This window comes from Manis javanica, chromosome 4, assembly GCF_040802235.1.
Source record: "Manis javanica isolate MJ-LG chromosome 4, MJ_LKY, whole genome shotgun sequence".
Classification (NCBI taxonomy): domain Eukaryota; kingdom Metazoa; phylum Chordata; class Mammalia; order Pholidota; family Manidae; genus Manis; species Manis javanica.
In genome coordinates, this window is record NC_133159.1 from 138,377,364 (window position 1) to 138,402,123 (window position 24,760).

General features: G+C 40.0%; 1 protein-coding gene across 1 annotated transcript in view; it reads right to left on the reverse strand.

Moving 5' to 3' along the window:
• Positions 1 to 9,401: 9,401 nt before the first annotated feature.
• Positions 9,402 to 24,760, reverse strand: part of LOC118969086 (serine/threonine-protein kinase TAO1-like) — a 59,675-nt gene continuing 44,316 nt past the window's right edge. The window contains 4 exon segments of the mRNA XM_073236208.1: positions 9,402 to 10,093; positions 10,096 to 10,356; positions 22,278 to 22,460; positions 23,367 to 23,579. Coding sequence (XP_073092309.1) covers positions 9,908 to 10,093; positions 10,096 to 10,356; positions 22,278 to 22,460; positions 23,367 to 23,579 — 843 coding nt within the window. The 3' untranslated portion in view covers positions 9,402 to 9,907.

Sequence of the window (24,760 nt, forward strand, 5' to 3'; positions counted from 1 at the left end):
GATCAGAGCCTGAGCACCAGCGACTGCAACACTCCAGGGCTCAGCCTGGCCATGGGAGGCGGAGAGGGAGAGGCAAGACCAGCATCCCCCAAACCAGCCCCCAGCCCTGCACTAGGAAGGCATAGTTCTCCTTCCCCCAGTCTCCCACACTCGGCACAGGCTACCATGGACCCCTACCACGGGCTGGAGGGACTTTCTAAAAATTGAAAATTATACACAAAACCAGAGGCAATAATGTAGCAATTCCCCTGTATTGCAATCACCCAGCCACTCAGTCACAGACCCATGTCCCAGCCTGCCTCTGCCACACCTGCGCCCCTATCCGCACACTTCCTCCTGTATTATTTTGAAGCAGATCCCAGGCATGACATCATTTCATCCATAAATATGTCAGCATGTATCTCTAAAAGGACTCTTCCTTACAAACTAACAAAACTATAATCAGAACACCATCCTCACGCCAGAAAAAATTAATAAATCCTAATGTTATCAAGAGCCAATGTACAAATTTCCAATGATCACATAATTGCTTTTTTACAGTTTGTTTAAATTTTGATCCAAATAAGGTCTATACACTGCAACTGGTCAGTAAGTCTTTTGAGTTTCTGGGTCTGAGTTTTTTTGTTTTGTTTTTATTTATTCATTAGTAGAAAACTAGCTGGTTGGTTGGTGTTTTGCTCCAGCTGGACTTTGCTGATTGCTTTTCTGTGGCATAGCTGAACATGTTCCTCTATTCTCTGTCCTGTAAATTGGTAGTTAGGAGCAGAGGCTTGAACAGCTTCAACTCTGATTTTTTTTTGGCAAGACTATATCATTAGGTGGTGTTGAGTTCTTCTATCAGGAGGAACATGGTGTCTGATTCTTTTTTGTGATGTTAGCAGCCATTCAAACAACAATTTGTTAGGGACTGCAAAGTGTTATATCTCATTCCTTCTTCATTTATTAGCCGGACTCTGCCTATAGAAAAATGTATACTGTTTTCTATTATTTGATTACATAGTGATTGATTACATATGATCACATACAAAGTTTATGTACTCCATCAGTGGACCCTGGCACAAGTGGACCAGAGAGGGCAGGTCCCTCTCTAAAGGACACACAGTAAGTTGGGAGCAGGTCTAGAATTTCAACCTGGAGGTGTGGTGGAGCAGAGAGGGCTTGGGTCCGGGAATCAGAGGCGTGGACATGAGTCTAGGGACTGCCATCTGTGAGCAGTGGGCGCTTGGGCACATCATGTGGCCCTGATGCTCTCTATGATGTGGGGATAACCCCCCCTTCCTCATACAGCTCAAGGTCATCAACCTTTCATCCCCTTGGTAAGAAGGAACTTGTAGAAGCCCAGCCTGACCTTGCAATGTGGGGAATGTTCACAAGCCAACACTCAGCACATGCTGCCCACGGCCTCCCACTTTAATTTCCTGTGGCAGCTTCAGGGACCCTCCTTTCCTTCCCAAAGGAAGGTGACTGAGGAGTTTCTCAGAAAGCTCAGGCCTCTCTCAGCAAGGCAGTGAGCTCAGGACCGGCCACATCATGTGAGACCTTTTCCTCAAAAATGATTATGAATGTCAAGACAGCAACAGCAGAGCATCCGACCAAAGCACAGGGCCTTCTGCACACCGGCCCTGTGTGACTGCGCAGGTCACAGGCCCACAGAGCTGGCCGGGCAGAGCTCTGTCCCATCAGCACATGGACTCTTCTCACCCTATTCAACAAAATTTGAGTGTGTAAGTTGGGACCTGGTGGCCATAACCAAGCAAACCCCAATCCAGCTTCAGTTAAAAGGGGGTGTTTACAGTGAACATTATTGAACAAAGTCATATAAATGCTGTTTCATGTCTTTGAATCTTTTGAGGCAAGATGTGGACAAAGCAGTTAAAAGTTGATTGTGGAGCAGAAGAAAACATGCTTGTCAGGAACACAATGTAAAAAACTTAATGCTTTTTGTTAGTGACCTCTTTAATTTCTCTTAAGAGTGTCTTGTAGTTTTCAGGGTATAGGTCTTTCACTTCCTTGGTTAGGTTTATTCCTAGGTATTTTATTCTTTTTGATGCTATTGTGAATGGAATTGTTTTCCTGATTTCTCTTTCTATTAGTTCATTGTTAGTGTATAGGAAAGCTACAGATTTCTGTGTGTTAATTTTGTATCCTGCAACTTTGCTGAATTCCAATATTAGTTCTAGTAGTTTAGCAGTGGAGTCTTTAGGGTTTTTTATGTACAATATCATGTCATCTGCAAATAGTTGACAGTTTGACTTCTTCTTTACCAATCTGGATGTCTTGTATTTCTTTGTTTTGTCTGATTGCTATGGCCAGGACCTCCAGTACCATGTTGAATAACAGTGGGGAGAGTGGGCATCCCTGTCTTGTTCCCGATCTCAGAGCTTTCAGCCTCTCGCTCTTCAGTATGATGTTAGCTGTGGGTTTATCATTTATGGCCTTTATTATGTTGAGGTACTTGCCCTCTATGCCCATTTTGTTGAGAGTTTTTATCATGAATGGATGTTGAATTTTGTTGAATGCTTTTTCAGCATCTATGGAGATGATCATGTGGTTTTTGTCCTTCTTTTTGTTGATGTGGTGGACTTATTGCCATTGCAGGCTTTATATTCGTGGTTACCAAAGGTTCAAGGTTAGCTTGTTTACTACTTTACTGTCTAACTTAATTCACTTATTGAACTGTTATATACACTGTCTGGAGATTCTTTTCTTCTCTCCCTTCTTATTCCTCCTCCTCCATTCTTCATATGTTGGGTGTTTTGTTCTGTGCTCTTTTTAGGAGTGCTCCCATCTAGAGCAGTCCCTGTAAGATGCCCTGTAGAGGTGGTTTGTGGGAAGCAAATTCCCTCAGCTTTTGCTTGTCTGGGAATTGTTTAATCCCTCCTTCATATTTAAATGATAATCGTGCTGGATACAGTATTCTTGGTTCAAGGCCCTTCTGTTCCATTGCATTAAATATATCATGCCATTCTCTTCTGGCCTGTAAGGTTTCTGTTGAGAAGTCTGATGATAGACTGATGGGTTTTCCTTTGTAGGTGACCTTTTTTCTCTCTCTTGCTGCCTTTAATACTCTGTCCTTGTCCTTGATCTTTGTCATTTTAATTATTATGTGTCTTGGTGTTGTCCTCTTTGGGTCCCGTCTCTCGGGAGTTCTGTGTGCCTCCGTAGTCTGAGCAACTATTTCCTCCCCCAGTTTGGGGAAGTTCTCAGCAATTATTTCTTCAAAGACACTTTCTATCCCTTTTTCTCTCTCTTCTTCCTCTGGTACCCCTATAATGCGGATATTGTTCCTTTTGGATTGGTCACACAGTTCTCTTAATATTGTTTCATTCCTGGAGATCCTTTTATCTCTCTCTGCGTTAGCTTCTATGCGTTCCTGTTCTCTGGCTTCTATTCCATCAATGGCCTCTTGCATCATATCCATTCTGCTTATAAATCCTTCCAGAGTGTGTTTCACTTCTCTAATCTCCATCCAGACATCTGTAGTCTCCCTCTGGACTTCATCCCTTAGCTCTTGCATATTTCTCTGCAGCTCTGTCAGCATGTTTATGATTTTTATTTTAAGTTCTTTTTCAGGGAGACTGGTTAGGTCTGCTTCTGCAGATCCTCTCTCAGGTGTTGTCTGAACTATCTTGGACTGGACTAAATTTTTTTGCCTTTTCATGGTGATAACAGTGGCTGTAGGCAGGTTGCGGGTGTGTCAGCTGGGAGAAGAAAGTCCTTTCCTGCTTGCTGGATGCCTTGCCCTTCTCTGCTGCCCATGTCAGTTACCCACACTCCTGGAGCAGCTACCGGGTTAGTCCCCTAAGCTGCTGTGGGCAGGGTCTCCATCAGAGCAGTGCGGGGCCTTGCGGGGAGTGGCAGGCACACCAGGTGTGCTCCTCCATGATAGTGGCGCCCCTGCTGGGCAGCTGTGTGCCAGCAGCGGCCTTTGGGTCTGGGCCGGGCTGCTGTGCATTGGGCTGGGATTCCAGTCGGCTGCTGGGAGTGTGCCTGCTCCCTCTGGCTCTGCTGCAGGTACACGCGGGGCTCGGGCCTCTACCAGGCTCCTCTGGCTCCACTGCCGCAAATGTGCACAAGCCACACCTGGGCTCTTCGATTGCGATCTGCTCCAGGTCCCTTCCGGCGCCGCCGTCCCTGGCATGCGCTGCCACTCTCCCGCTACTGGGCCCCTGTCTCAGGGTCCGTGTCAGTTGGAGGAATGACTGGCAGGCTGCTTAGTGCCATGAGAGGCTTCAGAGCTGCGCTGCCTCCCCAGGGTTTAGGGTGCCTTTGGTTCCCCAGGATTCCCAGCTGCTGGCTAAGTGTGCCGGGATGACTTCGTCCAGCTATGGGGTCCCGTCTCTTTAAGACTTGCAGAAAGCGCTCACTTTTCTTTTGTCTCAGGGTTGCTGGTTGCGGGGACTTGCCCACAGGTTTTACTTTTCCGTTTCTCTAATATCCAGCACCCCATGCACCTTGTGTCTGCATTCCGGGTGCGGATTTCTAGAGCTGGTTGTTTAGCAGTCCTGGACTTTCACTCCCTCCCCATTCTGACTCCTTTCTTCCCGCCTGGTTCTGGGGTGGGGGAGCATTTGGGTCCTGCCTGGCCACGCCTTGTATCTTACCCCCTTCGTGTGATGTTCATTTCACACAGATGTAGATGTATCGTGGCTGTTGTACTGCATCCACTGGTGTCTCTTTTAGGAATAGTTGTATTTATTGTATTTTCATAAATATATATGTTTTTGGGAGGAGATTTCCTCTGAACTACTCATGCCACCATCTTTCCGTGATCCCTGTATCTTACCCTTTTAACAAGATGCTGAGTTCTCGCAGATGTAGATGTCGCCTGGCTGTTGTATTGTATCTTCTGGGCTCGAATAGCTGTATTTGCTGTAGTTTCAAAATATATATGGTTTGGGGAGATTTCCACCACCCTACTCACATTGCCATCTTGAGAATCTCCTCTTCACTGCTGAATTTTATCAAACATTTAGTGAATACCTAATACCCAACCTCCTTAAAGTTTTCCAAAAAGTAGAAGAAGAGGGAATACTCCCAAGCTCATTCTCTGAGGCCAGCATCACTCTAATACCAAAACCAGGTAAAGCATCACAAGAAAAAGAAGATTACAGACCAATATCCCCAGTTTGGGTCAGGCCGTTAAACACTACACTAGGACATCTGGAGCCATGTGTAGCTAAGAGCTTTGCCATGAAGTTTAAATTTGTCACTGAGAAAGAGGGCACCTGCTTTGACAGGAAGCTCTATCCTGGCCTCGCAAACAGCAATACAGTTTAAAGAGGTGAGATGTTTACCAAAAGCCATATCCTAAGGCTTGGTATGGGGAATTCCTCAGGTTACAATTTTAGGGTTGGATAATCTTAGCCTAACCTTGTTCTTATAGAGCAAATGAAAAGAAAATGAACTATCCAAGAATCTAAATTGAAATGCAAATAACAGTCAGTTGTTACTCTGAGTAGCATGTTACTCTGTCCTGGAAAAGTTACCAAGCTCCTCCTTCCCACATTCCTCACCTAACTTTTTTTCACCATTTCTGATCAGGACAAATAACAAAAAAAGAAATACAAAGAAGCCATTCTACTGCTGGGTAGCAGCCTCTGCATAAGGCATGATGAGGAAGAATGACACTCGGTTCCCCCTTCCCCCAGCTACTGGTGCAGTGGGATTTCATTAATTAGGGTCTCCTGTCCCATATGCAGGACTGTAGGATTATTCAGAACTGACAGCAAAGTGGAAGCAGTCCTGTGGTGTTTTAACACCCCTCACCTCTCCCCTCCCCATCCTGCTGAAAGGGCCCCTAAGGACTAAATCTGGATCATGTCTCTAGGCCAGATACCATGGAACTGTGATTCTTTAAGATAATAGATTGTCGAGAAATTACGGTTGGTTTCCTTTCTTTTTTCATAGAAAAGCAAGCTTGCAGGGGGTGGGTACAAAAACATATACCTTTTCGGGTATAGTCTTGAAGCTCTCAGAGCAGCAGAACAGCCCTCATCCAGGTTCCACTAACTCCCTTGGACCCACAGCACTAACACCTAAGCCCTCAACTATTTCTCCTCCATGGCCTTTGGGCTCACAGGCTCTCAGGAAGCTGCTTCTTTCTCATCTCCTCATCGCTGCTTGATGGCATCACTACTTTTTCAATCCCCTTTGGCCAAGAAAGTACAGTTCCTATTCAAGCAGGTTTGGGTGACCATGTCCTTTAGTCTAGCAGTGAAGGAATCACCTGAATTGGCTCTGCTTTGGTTAATAGCAAATCACATGACACCAGTTAGAGAAACCCCAGCTACACTTTTCTGAGATAATGTGAGTCCCTCCTTGAACAGAGTAAGCTACAAGTTTGAGGAAGCAAGAAACAAACAAACCCAAAGTACCACTGACTTGGAGTTTTCCAGGTAGTGAGTCTTTAGCAATCCTCGCCGGCCTTATTTGCCACCTCTTGGCCTCCTCATTACTCATAAACACCTCCAGGCAGTGAGGGGGAACACTCCAGTGACATAATTAAAGGAGGCATTATTTCCGAAGTAGAGACTGAGTCCTCTGTCTACACCAATGAATCAGAATGCAGGAAGCAGACAGCTGCCTCTGCAGGCTTCTTTGAGTTCTGCTAAGTTCTGATTTCTGATACCTAAGTGTCTTGCCAATGGGTTCAGTCCCTGGCAAGTTCACTATAGATTCAATGTGACCAAAGAAATTGACAGCAAAACATTCTTGGGGTGAAAGGGTTATTCCCAACTTTATTCCCAGGTGGCAGGTCAGTCACTAAAGTTCTGTTCACTCAGAGTGTGTCTGCATGTAGCAAGTCAGTCTCTGCCTCTGGGCCTCTCTGCCTGCACACCCATCCTCTGGGCCTCTTTGCCTGCACACTCATCCCACACAGCGGTCCCCTGGGCCACTCTGCACAGTTGTCACACACAGCCATCCCACGGGCCTCTGTCCTCAGCGCTGCCACCACTCCAGCCTCTGCTCTGCTCTCCTGCAGCCTTGCAGCTGTGCCACCGTGTTGCACCCAGAACACTGGGAAGAGCTCTTCATATAGAGTCAACAGTCATCTTTGCCCACAGGTGTGCAGTGAACTCGTCAACCAGGGCCAGGTGAGAATCCTGGCTGCAGGAACTCTCATTTTATCCACATTAAGGCTGCTAAGTGATAACTTAACTCTCTCAAAAATTTAGTATTTTATGTACTTATACATAGGTTTCCAGGGTGGCTTGGCCAAAGATGGCAGTATGAAAAACAAATCACCAGATCCTTGCTTTGAGATTTGTCATCTCTCATTTGAGTGGATATCCTTTCTAAGACTTGAGTACTGTTAGAAAAGAGTGACTGACACAGGAAGTGTCATCTTGGATTATATATATATATATAACCTCAAAACCACCCGAGTCAGAAGCTCCTCTGTACTCATATTCCACCCAGACCACAAGATCCTTTGTCAATCACTCTTACTAATAATACCAAGATCTCTCTCTTTAGAAATGAACTTCAGCATGAATCCTCTCCCTGCTTAAAGAAGCAGATATACTTGGTCACTTTGGTAGAACTTGGTAACAATGCCAATGAGTATCAGTGATTCTACAGCCAAGCCACAAAGGACAGCATCAGAAACTACCTTCACTAGTTTGCAGAGATAAGATTGAGAAGTTGCACCTATCTGGGTGCCCGGAGATGGAATGAATGCTTCAGGAGGCAGTTTAAGTGCCACATCATTGGTGGGATATGCAACCTGGACTGCCACTTGGGGAAATAAGGTGGCCTAGATTAGATGTAAGGTCTCTTCTCATCTGAGAGCCGGTGAACTGAAATAATGCTATTGAGCTCAATGGGTTATAAAATTGTCTGGTTGGTTTATGGGCTTGAAGATCAGATCACAGACCTCATCCAGATCCTGGGAGTTGGGAGATGACATAAAGGTTTTAATTAAAATAACTCGTAAAGTGACCAGAGGATGTTTTAAAATAGCCAGTAATCATGCACTAAAGTGTCCAGGAAGAGCTAAAAGTTTGAAAAATGGAATTTCATGAAAACAAACAATAAAAGACACCAATGCATCAAAAAATAAACATCTCTAGCCTGTCAGCCATCCTGTGTAATCAGAGTACCTTGCCCTAGTGTTTATCACTAGGGTCGCTGAACAAAAATCTCTCTCCAACTCGTTTGCCTCTGAATTATATATAGATTAGTTTCCCTGCAATGATGGCATGTCATTATTTTTTGAATGTCCAGAAAGAAATGTTCTGTCTGTCCTGTGAAGCTCTCTGTGTGCTGAGCCATGCTTGCCCGCCTGTGGAGCTGGCAGAGCCCCCCATGTCCGCCCTCCATCCTCTAGGTGCTGCCTCTGTAGATCTAGCCTCTGTGCCCAACATTAACCAGTAGCGGCTCTGTTTAATCAATAACCTGGCCTCCTGCTCCGGGCTGATAATTTGCCAGCAAGCTCAAAATTCCCTGATTATCAATGGTACCTACGTAGAGATATTTTCCAGAGGGCAATTAGTAACCTGTGTGGGGGACAGAGCACTGAGGTAGTCTGGAGATGTGGCTTTAGTTTCTACTTCATCTGAGGTCTACTTCATCTGAGGGGTGAGTTTCTACTTCATCCCAAGGTCAAAGTTATTTCATGTGTATGTCTCACTAGTTTGCAGAGATAAAATTGAGAAGTTGTACCTATCTGGGTGCCCTATGAAAAGACTGGGACTGTGAATAGACTTTAATTTGGTCTGTTAGAATATAATGAAACAGTCAAAGTAGTTAGATCCTGTTCTCCGAGTCTATTAAAGACCTCTATGATGAAATGGCATCTACTTTCTGATCTGAATCTATTCTCCAGTTCTTACAGAGCCAGACATCCCAGTTATAAATTCCATTGCAAAGTTGGGAAGGGCCTGGAAGATGGGCATCTCTGAGGCTCTCAGGCTGGGCCCTGGGCTGCCCACTGTACACTCCCCACACACAGACACACACACTCTGAGAACCAGAGTATGGCAGCTGAGTCTCACACTGGTTCATTTGTTCCAGCCAGAAACCACCTGTTTTCCTATTTCTTTTGAATCATGGTCAGAGAAGCTGTGGTTAAGGTCTCACAACTAGTATGGATGGGACTGAAGATGAGGACCCAGATCAGTGCTGTGAAGCAATTCCCACAAAACTTGTGACCCCCCGAAGCACCTCCATCTCACCATGCCTCAAAGAAGGTACAAATGAATGGATGAAAAAAAAAGTCCCTGACAAACTTGCAGCATTGAGAAAAAGAATTAGGTTGTCTTCTCTCTGAAAAAGTCAATGCAACCCTTTAATGTCCATGGATTTCCACTTTTTTTCCTACTTGAAACAAGGCCAATTTAATAAACAAAAGTCAGACAAAATACATTTATTTAATAAACAAAATACATTGGTGAGGGAATACAGGTGTGTTTCCATAATAACTTGTTTTGGCACATGCTGCCTGCTGTGAGTGGCTCATAACAACCTGGGTGGGGTATACGGAGAAAGGCTTTAGATCTTTTCACAAATTTCTTAGGATAGAGTTGCCCAAAGGTGATGATGACTCAAGCCACTGCTGAATTCGGTTTTTGCAGTTTTCAGAAAATACCCTATCTAACCAGTTTCTTTTTACTACGTGTATTATATGTGTGTGTGTGTGCATGCATATTTGATAAATACACATACATACCAATTCACCTTTTCATAAAATTTCCCCAAAAGTTAAAAACAAAAAACATAAAACCCAACAGCTAAATACTATGACATCCCAATTAGTAAACACAAAACAAAACGCTTTACAAAAATGAATAAAATATACCATATGCACTCAGCTTCCACACGGTAGTACCCAAGTGAGGAGGCTGCTGGGATGATGTCTGTAGTGGCGGCCAGCTCAGCGGAACTGCCATTCTCAGTTATTAAGTTACGTGTAAGACACGTGTGACCCACTGGATATTTGTGAAGTGACGCTCGTGCTTCTGCTCATGCCCTGTTCGGTCCATCCCCCAGCAGCTGTCCGCCTCAGAGCCTGAGGGCCATTGCCAATTCCCATACTGCTACCTCGGGGTACCCAATGCATTGGCGCGGAATGGTGACCTCCATGACTGGGGGCCCACCTTGCACTGGATGGCCGCAGGCTTGTGGTGGGCCACCTATGGGATGCCCCGAGTGAGGTCCTGGACCCCCAGTTCGATTGTGAGGCCAATCAGAAGCTCTGGAGGAGCTGTGGCTGAATGCGTCAGGGGCAAGGTTACTAAAACCTAGTCTCTCGCTTTCAGACTTGAAAGCTTTCATTTGTATTGCTCGACGCACCAGCAGGCTCTGTATTCGTTCCGTAGATTCATCCTGAAACGTCAGTACCTCTTCTTCTATCTGTTGTGGTTTGGGGGGGAAGCAAAAAGAAAGCTCATTTACTTAAAAAAATCTATAAGCTACAGAAGCAATAATTATTGTGGTTTAAAGTGAATCATAAAATGTCCACTCAGGCTTTTTTAAAGGATGTACATTTAAAAATCAAAGAGATGTACTGTAGGAATCATATATAAGTTATATTGCTAAAATGTATAAAATCAAGTTCTTAAAAGCAAAGATAATAAACCTCTATTAAAATAATAAATCAAGGCAATTATCATCAATGGCTACTAAATCCATTAGGTAAAAAGAATGAAAAAGAAAATGTGTAAGGAGAATCAAGCCTTATTAGACATACCATAATGTCACTCTAATAAAATAAATATGGTATTGGTGTAGGAACCAGCAATTAGTAAAACAGAAACAGAATGAAGCTTGTAAGTTTTTAATGCAGGACAAAAGCACTAATTAATTTAGTGGGAAAAACAACACAGGCACAAGTGGCCAACTATCTGGAAGAAAATAAAAATAGAACCTCATCTGATACCATATTCCACACAGATCAGAGCATTAAGTGATTAAGAGTGTAAGTGAAGGCACTGAACAAACAAAAACTATAAAGTTTCCATTAGAAAGTTAGGACACTCTGTGTACTTAGAAATTAGTGGGTTGCCATCACAAACAGTTCTGGACAACTCACAGGCTAACAAATACATATGGCTGACTATAAATTCTTCTAATATGAAAAAATACATAATAAAGTCAATGACAATGGAAAGAAGTTGATGGAGAACTTGTTAATGAATGAGAATACCTGAACCCACTCACCAAATATCACTTCAAAGTGGGACTAGACATTATTTATCTTTTGATGTGATGCAAAGAAGTGTAACACAGTAACCCTTATGAAAATTCCTCACAAAAATTTTTAAAAGAAAAATTTTTTTTAGATATAATCATGCCCCTAGATCTAGTTACCAGTTTACAGGAAATATAAAGTAAAGAGCAATGCATTAAATGACACCATGAGGTTGGAATCAGCCAAATCCAAAGGTGAGAATTCCTACAAAGCAAATGACCCAGTCCACAGTAATACAAGAAAGGGCAGGGGAGACCAAACGGCTTAAAAGACAATCAAATGCAATGTCTAGACCGTGTTTGGGCCCCAGTCTAAATAAACTAAGAAGACATTTTTTAGATACAAAGGGAAATTTAAGTATGGACTGAGTATTAGGTAATCTTAAACATTTATTGTAATTTTGTTAGTTAACACAATGGAATTATGACTATGTTAAAGTAAAAGAGTCCTTATTTCCTTATCTGTGTTTGGAATGAAGTGATTCTATGCTGGGATTTGCTTTAAAATATTCCAGATACTCTGCCCCATATTCTGCTCCCCTAAAAAGCTGCATGTGGAGTGGGGAAACAGATGAAATATTAGCAAGATACTGGTAACTGTTGAAGTGGGTAATGAGTATTTGGGGACTTCATTGTACTAATTCTTAATAATATCACTAATATTTTTGTGTATGTTTGAAAATTTCCATGACCCAAAGTTTTTTAAAAATAGGAAATAAAGAGTATTTGTAAATAAATATTCAATTAGGTTTCAAGATATTTGAGGACTTAAACCAATAGTCATTGTTCTCTACAGAAATCTAGCTCAACAGGTATGTTTCATTTTTATGTATTTTTTTTACTGTTATCATTGATATACAATCTTATGAAGGTTTCACATGAGCAACATTGTGGTTACAAAATTCACCCATATTATCAAGTCCCCTCTTATATGTCATTTTTTAAAGTGCCCTTTATAAAAAACACAGTTGAGCATGGAAACACATGCAAATTCAAAACTACCACGTCATATGATCAGATGTAATAACAGATTTATAAGGTGAAGCAGAAATACAAAGGGATGGAGTAACTCACTCTATAGGGGAAGAAGAGTAGGGCAAAGAAGTCTTCTCAGAGAGGGTGACAGAGACTGGATTCTGAAGGAACAGCACAAGTTTACCAGAAGACAAGGGAAGGGAAAGATATTTTCAGCAGAGGGAACATGGGCAAAGGCATGCAAAATAATAAAATGTGTGTGGGGAATTACAAATAGGACTTTGGTAGGGTGAATTTGAAAATTATTAAACTCTAAGTACTAAAATGTTAGAAAGGCTTAAAGAGGGCATTTCATAATGAAGGTTGAAAGAGAACTTAGATTAGACACAATGCTTCTTTTAAGGGAAAGGTATTAAATGGTTAACTGTGGTGACTTCTGAGTGGTGGGATTAAAGACATTTTAATTTCTATTTGTTTCTCTATAATTGCCAAATTGTAAAATAACTTTTCTACTCTTTAAATATCTACATATAAAGTACCCAATTCATATATAATTAAATTTATATATCTGTAAGGATTTAAATAACTTCAAATTTTTCTTTTAAATCTTTTTCTATTTTAAAATTTCAAAAATCCATTTATTAAGAATGTTTAATTCAAAGGACCTAATAAATGATAGGCTTGTACTGAGGATTTAACTGATTCGAATGCCTTGTATATTATTTGAAGGAAACTCATGATAAAAATGTTAAACACATTAATGCTTATCCACTTTTATCTAGTAAGCACAGCTTCAATTTTGTTTGCTGAATTAGTTTTGTCATTTAAGAAACTCAGAATATTTGTCAATAAAAATTAAAACTAAGATTTGTGATAGGTTATATTAACCCCCATTTCTTTAAAAATATCTTACTTATTACTGTAAAGAAGAAGGGTGGTTGCACTGAATATAAGACTTCTGAGACTTCTCTCCTAACTTATCTTTTCTGAAATCAAACGTGATCTTTTTGTGTGAATACTTTCAGTTCAAAATGTTCTATAAGATATTCCAATTGTCAATTCTTATTTAAAAACTACCAACCATGTTGTTGATACTAAGTGAAATATTCAGGAAAAATTAAAGGAAATGATAAAACAAAGAAAAGCCCATTTATACTTTGGAAATACTGCCACTTTTTATGCATGTATGAAATTCACATAGAATTTTAACATTTATAGTTATGTTGTCATTTTGCTGAAATTTAATGTAAACGAAGCACAAGAAAAGTTGCAGTAAGACCTCATGTGAGCCTCAACTGAGGCTTACTCTGTTGGTGACCTGGAGGACAATTCTTGGTTCATTTGTAGGCTGAAAGCAATCTTCAAACAGAATTATTATTCATCTAGAAACAACTAACATTCTCTCTGGTTCCACCTCTATTTTCAGATGACTGTTTCTTATCTGTGCAACCAGTAAGCGACAAAGTACAGAAAATATAGATGTTACGATGTTTACAAATCATACCATGGGTGTATCACGGCCTTGGCAGTAGCCAACTGACTGACCCCAAACTGCTTTATAGTCATGCACTTCACTTGAAATGTAAACATGAGCCCTAAAAATCAAGTAGCAACTCAAAGCACTGTAGATTTATTCCACTGTTTCTTTTATTATTTTCAATACTAAATGACCTTATGCATGTCCATTATCAAAATAATGTAAACCATCACAACCAATCTACCACATTAATATAGCCACTATAAGCATTAGTTCAATTCACTTTAAGTGTGATTTGTCTTTATTTTATTCAACACCTCATAAGCATTTTTCCCCATTATTACTGTCTTGATAGCCATCATTTAAATGGTTGAGTAAGATTTTAAGTGGCTTGGTCATGAGCACTTAATTATTTTAGATGGTTAGGTGTTTTAAACCATTATAAATTATGCCATAATTAACATATTTATGCATATTGCTTTTATTGTATTCAGGATTTCTTTTCTCTAAATACTTTGCTTAACATTTTCAAAGATCAATATATACTTCCAAATTGCTTTCCAAAATGCACTAACAATGTATGAGAGTTCCACTGCACTTCTGGCAATGCTATCAACCCTATGCCAACATTTTACCTGGTTTTGTAGAACATAAAGGCCTTAGTTCATATATTGAAATAAAACTACACCTAAGATACTTATTAGCACTCTTTAACTGAGCCACTAGGTGGAGCTAAAAATACAAATGAAACAGTACCAATATTTCTCTCATAACACTGTTACTGAAATAGTATAGGTTTTTCTTTTAGTGATAATTTTGGAGCAAAAGAGATGGAACTTTAGATTAAACTTTAAATATGCAAGTTGAAATCAGACAGATTTATGAATTCTGTACATGGGACAACTACATTTTTCTAAAAATTTATGTGTTTCAATCTGCCCATCTTGAATGAGAAACATAATTGAGATAATTTTTAGAGGCAAGTAACTGTCAAAGGAGCCAGTAATAAAGACAGCTGAGCCAGCGAAATAGCAATACCTTAAGACCATATTTTTTTTTAATATAAATGAGGTATTCTATTTTTATCACAAGAACTGTAGAAAATAGAGGAAAATCTATGGGCCAATTAATAGTCCAGAAGCAATGACAATTTTTAATAGACAAAACCCTTAGGCACATGGTAACTTACAATGGGCCAATGCACCTAAGACCATACCAGCTGCTGAGAACTTATGGCTCAGGAATTCTGGAACATAACATTCAATCCTGGATACAACTGATATTCTACTACTACTCAAAACAAATGTCTTTCCTCTCTTTCTCCAAATCTTCTACCCATTATTCTTTCTCCAAACACACACAGACATATAGCCTCAGTACCTTAAAGGATACAAGTGAATTTAGGGATTCTTGTTCTAATGTATATGACAGAATAAGTAAAAAGAATAAAGATACATTTAGAAATAATATTTTCAGCCTAACTCTTCATCTGTGTAAAACTGGTTTTATCTTCTGTTTTCTAGTAATCTACCAATCTGTACAGTTCCAGACCAAGGATGAATGAATAAAGTATATTCCTGATCCTTCTTCCTTGTCTCTCCCAAGCAATTACTAAAGTTTTTTCCTTCACTATCCAACTTTTTCTCTAATTTCTTTAGGTACAAGTAGGTACCCAAAAGAAGAGAGCAATCCTTCCACAATTCAACTGTCTTCACATAACTCCACATCATTCCTCAAGCAATTACTACTTAAGTATATTACCTTAACATATCAAACTCATTAATTTTAAGGTTCATTATTGAGTCAGCAATTTTAAAGAAAAAGAAAACACTACCAAAACTAGAATTAAGCAAATAGGGTATTGTGAAAACAATCTAATGCCACCTCTGTCATCATGAAAATATATTTATGAAATGATTTTGATGAAAGCAAATACTAGCACAATTACTTTTTTTTGTTATCATTAATTTACAATAACATGAAGAACATTACGTTTACTAGGGTCCCCCCTTCACCGAGTCCCCCCCATAAACCCCATTACAGTTACTGTCCATCAGCTTAATAAAATGTTGTAAAATCACTACTCATCTTCTCTGTGTTGCACAGCCCTCCCCGTGCCCCCCCCCCCACATTATACATGCTAATCGTAATACCCCCTTTCTTTTTCCCCATCCTTATCCCTCCCTTCCCTCCCATTCTCCCCAGTTCCTTTTCCTTTGGTAACTGTTAGTGCATTCTTGGGTCAGTCCATTCTTGGGTTCACTTTATTCTTCCTTCTCAGGATTGCTTTGGCTATTTGGGGTCTTTGGTGTTTCCATATGAATTTTTGAACTATTTGTTCCAGTTCATTGAAGAATGCTGTTGGTAATTTGATAGGGATTGCATCAAATCTGTATATTGCTTTGGGCAGGATGGCCATTTTGATGATATTAATTCTTCCTAGCCAAGAGCATGGAATGAGTTTCCACTTGTTAGTGACCTCTTTAATTTCTCTTAAGAGTGTCTTATAGTGTTCAGGGTATAGGTCTTTCACTTCTTTGGTTAGGTTTATTCCTAGGTATTTTATTCTTTTTGATGCAACTGTGAATGGAATTGTTTTACTGATTTCTTTCTATTGGTTCATTATTAGTGTGTAAGAAAGCCACAGATTTCTGTGTGTTAATTTTGTATCCTGCAACTTTGCTGTATTCTGATATCAGTTCTAGTAGTTTTGGAGTGGAGTCTTTATCATTTTTTTATATACAATATCATGTCATCTGCAAATAGTGACAGTTTAACTTCTTCTTTACCAATCTGGATTCCTTGTATTTCTTTGCTTTGTCTAATTGCTGTGGCGAGGACCTCCAGTACTATGTTAAATAACAGTGGTGAGAGTGGGCATCCCTGTCTTGTTCCTGATCTCAGAGGAAAAGCTTTCAGTTTCTTACTGTTCAATATGATGTTGGGTTTATCATATATGGCCTTTATTATGTTGAGGTACTTGCTCTCTATACCCATTTTGTTGAAAGTTTTTATCATGAATGGATGTTGAATTTTGTTGAAGGCTTTTTCAGCATCTATGGAGATGATAATGTGGTTTTTGTCCTTCTTTTTGTTGATGTGGTGGATGTTGTTGATGGATTTTCGAATGTTGTACCATCCTTGCATGCCTGGGATGAATCCCACTTGGTCTGGTGTATGATCCTTTTGATATATTTTTGAATTTGGTTTGCTAATATTTGTTGAGTATTTTTGCATCCACATTCATCAGGGATATTGGTCTGTAATTTTCTTTTTTGGTGGGGACTTCGCCGGGTTTTGGTATTAGGGTAATGTTGGCTTCATAGAATGACTTTGGGAGTATTCCCTCCTCTTCTATTTTTTGGAAAACTTTAAGGAGAATGGGTATTATGTCTTCTCAGTATGTGTGATTAAATTCCGAGGTAAATCCATCTGTCCTGGGGGTTTTGCTCTTGGGTAGTTTTTTGATTACTGCTTCAATTTATTTGCTTGTAATTGGTTTGTTTAAATTTTGTGTTTCTTCCTTGGTCAGTCTTGGAAGGTTGTATTTTTCTAGGAAGTTGTCCATTTCTTCTAGGTTTTCCAGCTTGTTAGCATATAGGTTTTCATAGTATTCTCTAATAATTCTTTGTATTTCTGTTGGGTCCATCATGATGTTTCCTTTCTCATTTCTGATTCTGTTGATGTGTGTTGATTCTCTTTTTCTCTTAATAAGTTTGGCTAGAGGCTTATCTATTTTGTTTATTTTCTCAAAGAACCAGCTCTTGGTTTCATTGATTTTTTCTATTGTATTCTTCTCAATTTTATTTATTTCTTCTCTGATCTTTCTTATGTCCCTCCTTCTGCTGACTTTAGGCCTCATTTGTTCTTCTTTTTCCAATTTCGATAATTGTGACATTAGACTATTCATTTGGGATTGTTCTTCCTTCTTTAAATATGCCTGGATTGCTATATACTTTCCTCTTAAGACTGCTTTTGCTGTGCTCCACAGAAGTTGGGGCTTTGTATTGTTGTTGTCATTTGTTTCCATATATTGCTTGATCTCTATTTTAATTTGTTCATTGACCCATTGATTATTTAGGAGCATGTTGTTAAGCCTTCATGTGTTTGTGAGCCTTTTTGTTTTCTTTGTACAATTTATTTCTAGTTTTATACCTTTGTGGTCTGAGAAGTTGGGTGGTAGAATTTCAATCTTTTTGAATTTACTGAGGTTCTTTTTGCGGCCTAGTATGTAGTCTATTCTGGAGAATGTTCCATGTGCCCTTGAGAAGAATGTGTATCCTGTTGCTTTTGGATGTAGAGTTCTACAGATGTCTATTAGGTCCATCTGTTCTAGTGTGTTGTTCAGTGCCTCTGTGTCCTTACTTATTTTCTGTCTGGTGGATCCATCCTTTGTAGTGAGTGGCATGTTGAAGTCTCTAAAATGAATGCATTGCATTCTATTTCCTCCTTTAGTTCTGTTAGTATTTGTTTCACATATGTTGGTGCTCCTGTGTTGGGTGCATATATATTTATAATGGTTATATCCTCTTGTTGGACTGAGCCCTTTATCATTATGTAATGTCCTTCTTTATCTCTTGTTACTTTCTTTGTTTTGAAATCTATTTTGTCTGATACTAGTACTGCAACACCTGCTTTTCTCCCCCTGTTGTTTGCATGAAATATCTTTTTCCATCCCTTGACATTTAGTCTGTGCATGTCTTTGGGTTTGAGGTGAGTCTCTTGTAAGCAGCATATAGATGGGTCTTGCTTTTTTATCCATTCTATTACTCTGTGTCTTTTGATTGGTGCATACAGTCCATTTACATGTAGGGTGATTATTGAAAGATATGTACTTATTGCCATTGCTGGCTTTATATTCGTGGTTACCAAAGGTTCAAGGTTATTTTCTTTAGTATCTTACTGTCTAACTTAACTCACTTATTGAGCTGTTATAAACACTGTCTGGTGATTCTTTATTTCTCTCCCTTCTTATTCCTCCTCCTCCATTCTTTATATGTTGGTTGTTTTATTCTGTGCTCTTTTGTGTTTCCTCTGGTGACATCTATTTAGTCTTAGGAGTGCTCCCACCTAGAGCAGTCCCTCTAAAATACCCTGTAGAGGTGGTTTGTGGGAGGCAAATTCCCTCAACTTTTGCTTGTCTTGGAATTGTTTAATCCCTCCTTCATATTTAAATGATAATTATGCTGGATACAGCATTCTTGGTTCAAGGCCCTTCTGTTTCATTGCATTAAATATATCATGGCATTCTCTTCTGGCCTGTAAGGTTTCTGTTGAGAAGTCTGATGATAGCCTGAAGGGTTTTCCTTTGTAGGTGACCTTTTCCCTCTCTCTAGCTGCCTTTAAAACTCTGTCCTTGTCCTTGATCTTTGCCATTTTAATTATTATGTGTCTTGTCATTGTCCTCTTTGGGTCCCTTCTGTTGGGAGTTCAGTGTGCTTCTGTAGTCTGAGCAATTATTTCCTCTCCCAGCTTGGGGAAGTTTTTAGCAATTATTTATTCAAAGACACTTTCTATCCCTTTTTCTCTCTTTTTCTTCTGGTACCCCTATAATGTGGATATTGTTCCTTTTGGATTGGTCACACAGTTCTCTTAATATTCTTTCATTCCTGGAGATCCTTTATCTCTCTCTGTGTCAGCTTCTCTGTATTCCTGTTCTCAGATTTCTATTCCATTAATGGCCTCTTGCACGTCTTCTGCTCTTAAGTCCTTCCAGAGATCGTTTCATTTCTGTAATCTCCCTCCAGACTTTATCCGTTAGCTATTGCATATTTCTCTGAAGATCCACCTGCATGGTTATGACCTTTATTTTGAATTCTTTTTCAGGAAGATTGGTTAGGTTTACTCCTTCTCAGGGGTTGTCTCAGTCTGGTCTGGATCAAATTCTTCTGCTTTTTCATGGTGATAGAGGTAGTTGTGTGGAGCTGGCGCATGTGATGGCTGGGAGAACGTCCCTTCTTGCTGGTTTGTGGCCTTCCTCTCCTGGGAGAACAGCGACCTCTAGTGGCTTGTGCTGGGCAGCTGCTCACAGATGGGGTATCTGATTCATGTGGAAGAAGCTCTTCCCAGTTGCTCTGGGCATGGCCACTGCCTCTATGGTGGAGTCACACCAGAGGGGGAATGGGCCGGAGGCTGTTTTTCACAATGAGGGGCCTCTGAGCTGCACTGCTGCGCAGGTGGTTGGGGTGCCTGGAGTTCCCTGGGATTCCCAGTTACTGGGCTGATTGTGCTGGGGTGCTTCCATCCAGCTGTGAAGCCCCTGTCCCTTTAGATTTTCAAAGGGCACTCACTTTTCTTTGTCTCAGGGGTGCCAGCTGTGGGGACCTGCTCACAGATCTTCCTGTCCTGTTTCCCTACCATCCAGCACACCACACACTGTGTGTCTGTGCTCCGGTGCAGATGGCTGGGGCTGGCTATTTAGCAGTCCTGGGCTCCCTCTCCCTCCCCGCTCTGACTCCTCTCCTCCTGCCAGGAGCTGGGGTGAGGGGTGCTCAGGTCCCACAGGGCTGCAGCTTGTATCTTACTCTCTTTGCGAGGCACTGGGTTCTCGCAGGGTGTGGATGTAGTCTGGCTTTTGTCCTGTGTCTTCTGGTCTCTCTTTTAGGAATAGTTGTATTTGTTGTATTTTCAATAATGTATGTGATTTTGACTGGAACAAATAGTTCAAAAATTTATATGGAACTACCAAATACCCCAAATAGCCAAAGCAATCCTGAGAAGGAAAAGTAAAGTTGGGGGGATCTCGCTCCCCAACTACAAGCTCTACTACAAAGCCACAGTAATCAAGTCAATTTGGTACTGGCACAAGAACAGAGCCACAGATCAGTGGAACAGAATAGAGACTCCAAACATTAACCCAAACATATATGGTCAATTAATATACGATAAAGGAGCCATGGACATACAATGGGGAAATAACAGTCTCTTCAACAGCTGGTATTGGCAAAACTGGACAGCTACATGTAAGAGAATGAAACTGGATCATTGTCTAACCCCATACCCAAAAGAAAATTCAAAATGGATCAAAGACCTGGATGTAAGTCATGAAACCATAAAACTCTTAGGAAAAAACATAGGCAAAAATCTCTTAGACATAAACATGAGTGACTTCTTCATGAACATATCTCCCCAGGCAAGGGAAACAAAAGCAAATATGAACAGGTGGGACTATATCAAGCTGAAAAGCTTCTGTACAGCAAAGGACACAATCAATAGATCAAAAATGTACCCTACAGTATGGGAGAATATATTCATAAATGACAGATCTGATAAAGGGTTGACATCCAAAATATATAAAGAGCTCACACGCCTCAACAAACAAAAAGCAAATAATCCAATTAAAAATGGGCAGAGGAGCTGAATAGATAGTTCTCTAAAGAAGAAATTCAGATGGCCAACAGACACATGAAAAGATGCTCCACATCTCTTATCATCAGAGAAACGAACATTAAAACCACAATGAGATATCACCTCACACCAGTAAGGATTGCCACCATCCAAAAGACAAACAACAAATGTTGATGAGGTTGTGGAGTAAGGGGAACCCTCCTACACTGCTGGTGGGAATGTAAATTAGTTCAAGCATTGTGGAAAGCAGTATGGAGGTTCCTTGAAATGCTTAAAATAGAAATACCATTTGACCCTGGAATTCCACTCCTAGGAATTTACCCTAAGACTGCAGCAGCCCAGTTTGAAAAAGACAGATGCACCCCTATGTTTATCGCAGCACTATTTACAATAGCCAAGAAATGGAAGCAACCTAAGTGTCCATCAGTAGATGAATAGATAAAGAGGATGTGGTACATATACACAATGGAATATTATTCAGCCATAAGAAGAAAACAAATCCTACCATTTGCAACAACATGGATGGAGCTAGAGGGTATTATGCTCAGTGAAATAATCCAGGTGGAGAAAGACAAGTACCAAATGATTTCACTCATATGTGGAGTATAAGAACAAAGAAAAACTGAAGGAACAAAACAGCAGCAGAGTCACAGAACCCAAGAATGGACTAACAGTTACCAAAGGGAAAGGAACTGGGGAGGATGGGTGGGAAGGGAGGGATAAGGGCGGGGAAAAGAAAGGGAGCACTACGATTAGCAGGTATAATATGGGGGGTGTACAGGGCGGGCTCTACAACACAGAGAAGACAAGTAGTGATCTTACAGCATCTTACTATGCTGATGGACAGTGACTGTGAAGGGGTATGTGGGGGAGACTTGGTGAAGGGGGGATCCTAGTAAACATAATGTTCTTCATGTAACTGTAGATTAATGATACCAATATAGATATATATATATATATTGAAACCATAAAACTCTTAGGAAAAAACATAGGCAAAAATCTCTTAGACATAAACATGAGTGACTTCATGAACATATCTCCCCAGGCAAGGGAAACAAAAGCAAATATGAACAGGTGGGACTATATCAAGCTGAAAAGCTTCTGTACAGCAAAGGACACAATCAATAGATCAAAAATGTACCCTACAGTATGGGATATGGTTTTGGGAGGTATATATATATGTATATATATATATATATGGTTTTGGGAGGAGATATCCACTGCTCTACTCATGCTGCCATCTTGGCTCCGCCTCCCCACAATTACTTTTTTCTATTACTTATACCTGTTGTTCTATGAGTGCCCTGCAGTAGGAAACCCTCTGTTGAAGCTCCCGAAGCTCTCGGTCATCTTGTGCCTCAGCCTGCAGCTTGATTTTGCCGTGATATGAATTCAACAGCTCCAGTTCCTGCTGCAGCTGCATTTTCAAAACCTGGCACTCCGCCTTCTGTGCTTCATCCAAATGCAGCTGAAAGAGAGAAAGAAAACAGATATATCCTCCTGTGAGCTATGAGCTATCTTTTCATGACATCTGGAAAGGAGGAGGTGTAAGTTAAGAAGACTACTCTTCTATAGGGCACAACTGTTCTCTCTTACATCTTGGAGTAAACATCTCTGAAAAAGGAAAACATAGTACCAACGATGGCATTATAAGGATAAAGCTATCATAAGCTATTTGGATGGTGCCTAAATAATCGTTATTTTTTTAAAGAAAAATATAGAATCTGATTGATATAAGACTCTGAATCTTTTTTCTCCAGTGGAAATAACAATAGAACAGGGACAAGCATCCTACAGCTTATGGGCCAAATCTGAATAGCTACCTGAGTTTTTGTTTTGTTTTTCAATAGCCCACTATTTAGGAATGGTTTTTACATTCTGAAATGGCCACATTTTAAATGGCAATGTAAATACCCACATAATAACCTCAATTTTTCCTCCTGGCCCACAAAGCCTAAAATATTTACTATCTGGCCAATTAAGAAAAAGTCTGCAAACTTACATAGCAAATATTTTGTATCTGCACTCAAATGGAACCACCTGGATTCCCAATCAAGTTCTACTTTCTGAACACTGCTTAACAAAGCTGCTTCTCCAATCTTGATATGCTGTTGGTGTGTGTACTAAACACCTGCAAGGCACCAACAGAGAGCCTATGTAGAACCTCATGTCCAAGTGTATCAAAGAGAATTATATATACATCATGCATATTTCCAAGCAATGCTGAGAAGAAGAAGAATATGGACCAGCAGCACTATTTCCCAAGGTGCCACAGTTTTCATTTCCACCTTAATATTTTAATTGTTGGGATTTTATTAATGTGGTGGAAGGAAAGGGGCACTATATTTGTTTTGCCTAAGTAAAATAAACTTACGGCTTGTGTGGAGAGCATTTCACGAATGCTGTGGTCACACTGCTCAGCTAAGATGGCTAACTTCCGAGTCTGCTCCTCCTTAAGCCATTTCAGAACAGCTTTGCGCTCACTCTTTGGTGTAGATTCTCGTAAGTGTTTTCTTAAAGCTTTGTACTGTCTGGTTTGGATTTTGCAGGTGTCCTGGAACTGCTTTTTGATTTGGAGTTTTTTAGACTGTAAAGAAAAGAAACAGACATATAATTTTTAACAGATGGCATTTGGTATAGCTTATGCTTACATGAAAAGGCAACAAAAACTCAGATCATAAGTGGCAGGTACCTCTATATTGGGTCAAACCATTGGATTCTATGCAATTTTATAACAAACTCTAAAACATAAAAATACCAAGAGCTTCATTCATCATAGGACTTCAGGCAATACTTATTTTGTTTTTAATTCAGTGACCTGAGTAAATATTAAAATTACCTTTGATCACTGTGTATATTGATGGCAGAAAATTATATTTCTTTTCATGCACTTAGTAGATATAAAATAATTTTACTGGCCAGTCAATATTTTATCAGATCTCTGAAGCAGAAAATAAGTATATTTACTCTGTTCCTTATCTAAGACATTTTGCTCCAATTTCTCTTAATGATAATCTCAACTGTAAATATAGTCTGTGATGGACCCCATAAAAGTAGGGTACCAGTAACTGACAAATATTGTTATTACAATTGTCTTTTCCTTAAGATACTGAACTAGGTAGAAACTACTTCATAAGGGTTTACTCTTTAGCACCATGAGCAAAAACCTGAAAGTTAACTAACCTTTCAAAGGTCAAAGAAAAGTTATGAGGCAAGGGAAGGGACGACAACCCTTCTTGCGGTAATGATAACAGACATGAACTACATAAACAGTTTTGAGATAAAATAATTTGAGTTCAGAAACAGAATAACTCTGGCCTTAAATCACAGGTTAATTATTCTATGAACTCAAGTTTTAACAAAACTTAGTAAGATGAGATGTATTTTATAAGGTATACCCATCAAGCCCACCAGTAACAACGCTCATTTACTACACAAAGGCAGAACCTATAGTCGAAATTATTTCCCTCAATATATATACTGCCAGATATTGAATGGTTGAGTCAGTGTGCAAATGCATGTATGACCAAACACTATTGTCAAGGAACTAGTTCACACTCTTTGCTCCAATACTACAAAACCAAATATATATGCTTTTCTGCAATTTACACCAATTGAGGTACTAAGCCATAGTCATGTACCTTTATTCTGTGAAGGGTCAAGAAATATCTAGCTAGAAAGACAAACTCTTGGTTTAGTTGGCTTAGCACTGCTCTTAAATACTGCCCTTGGTTAATAAAATTCCTCCAAGTTAGGAGTGGAACAACG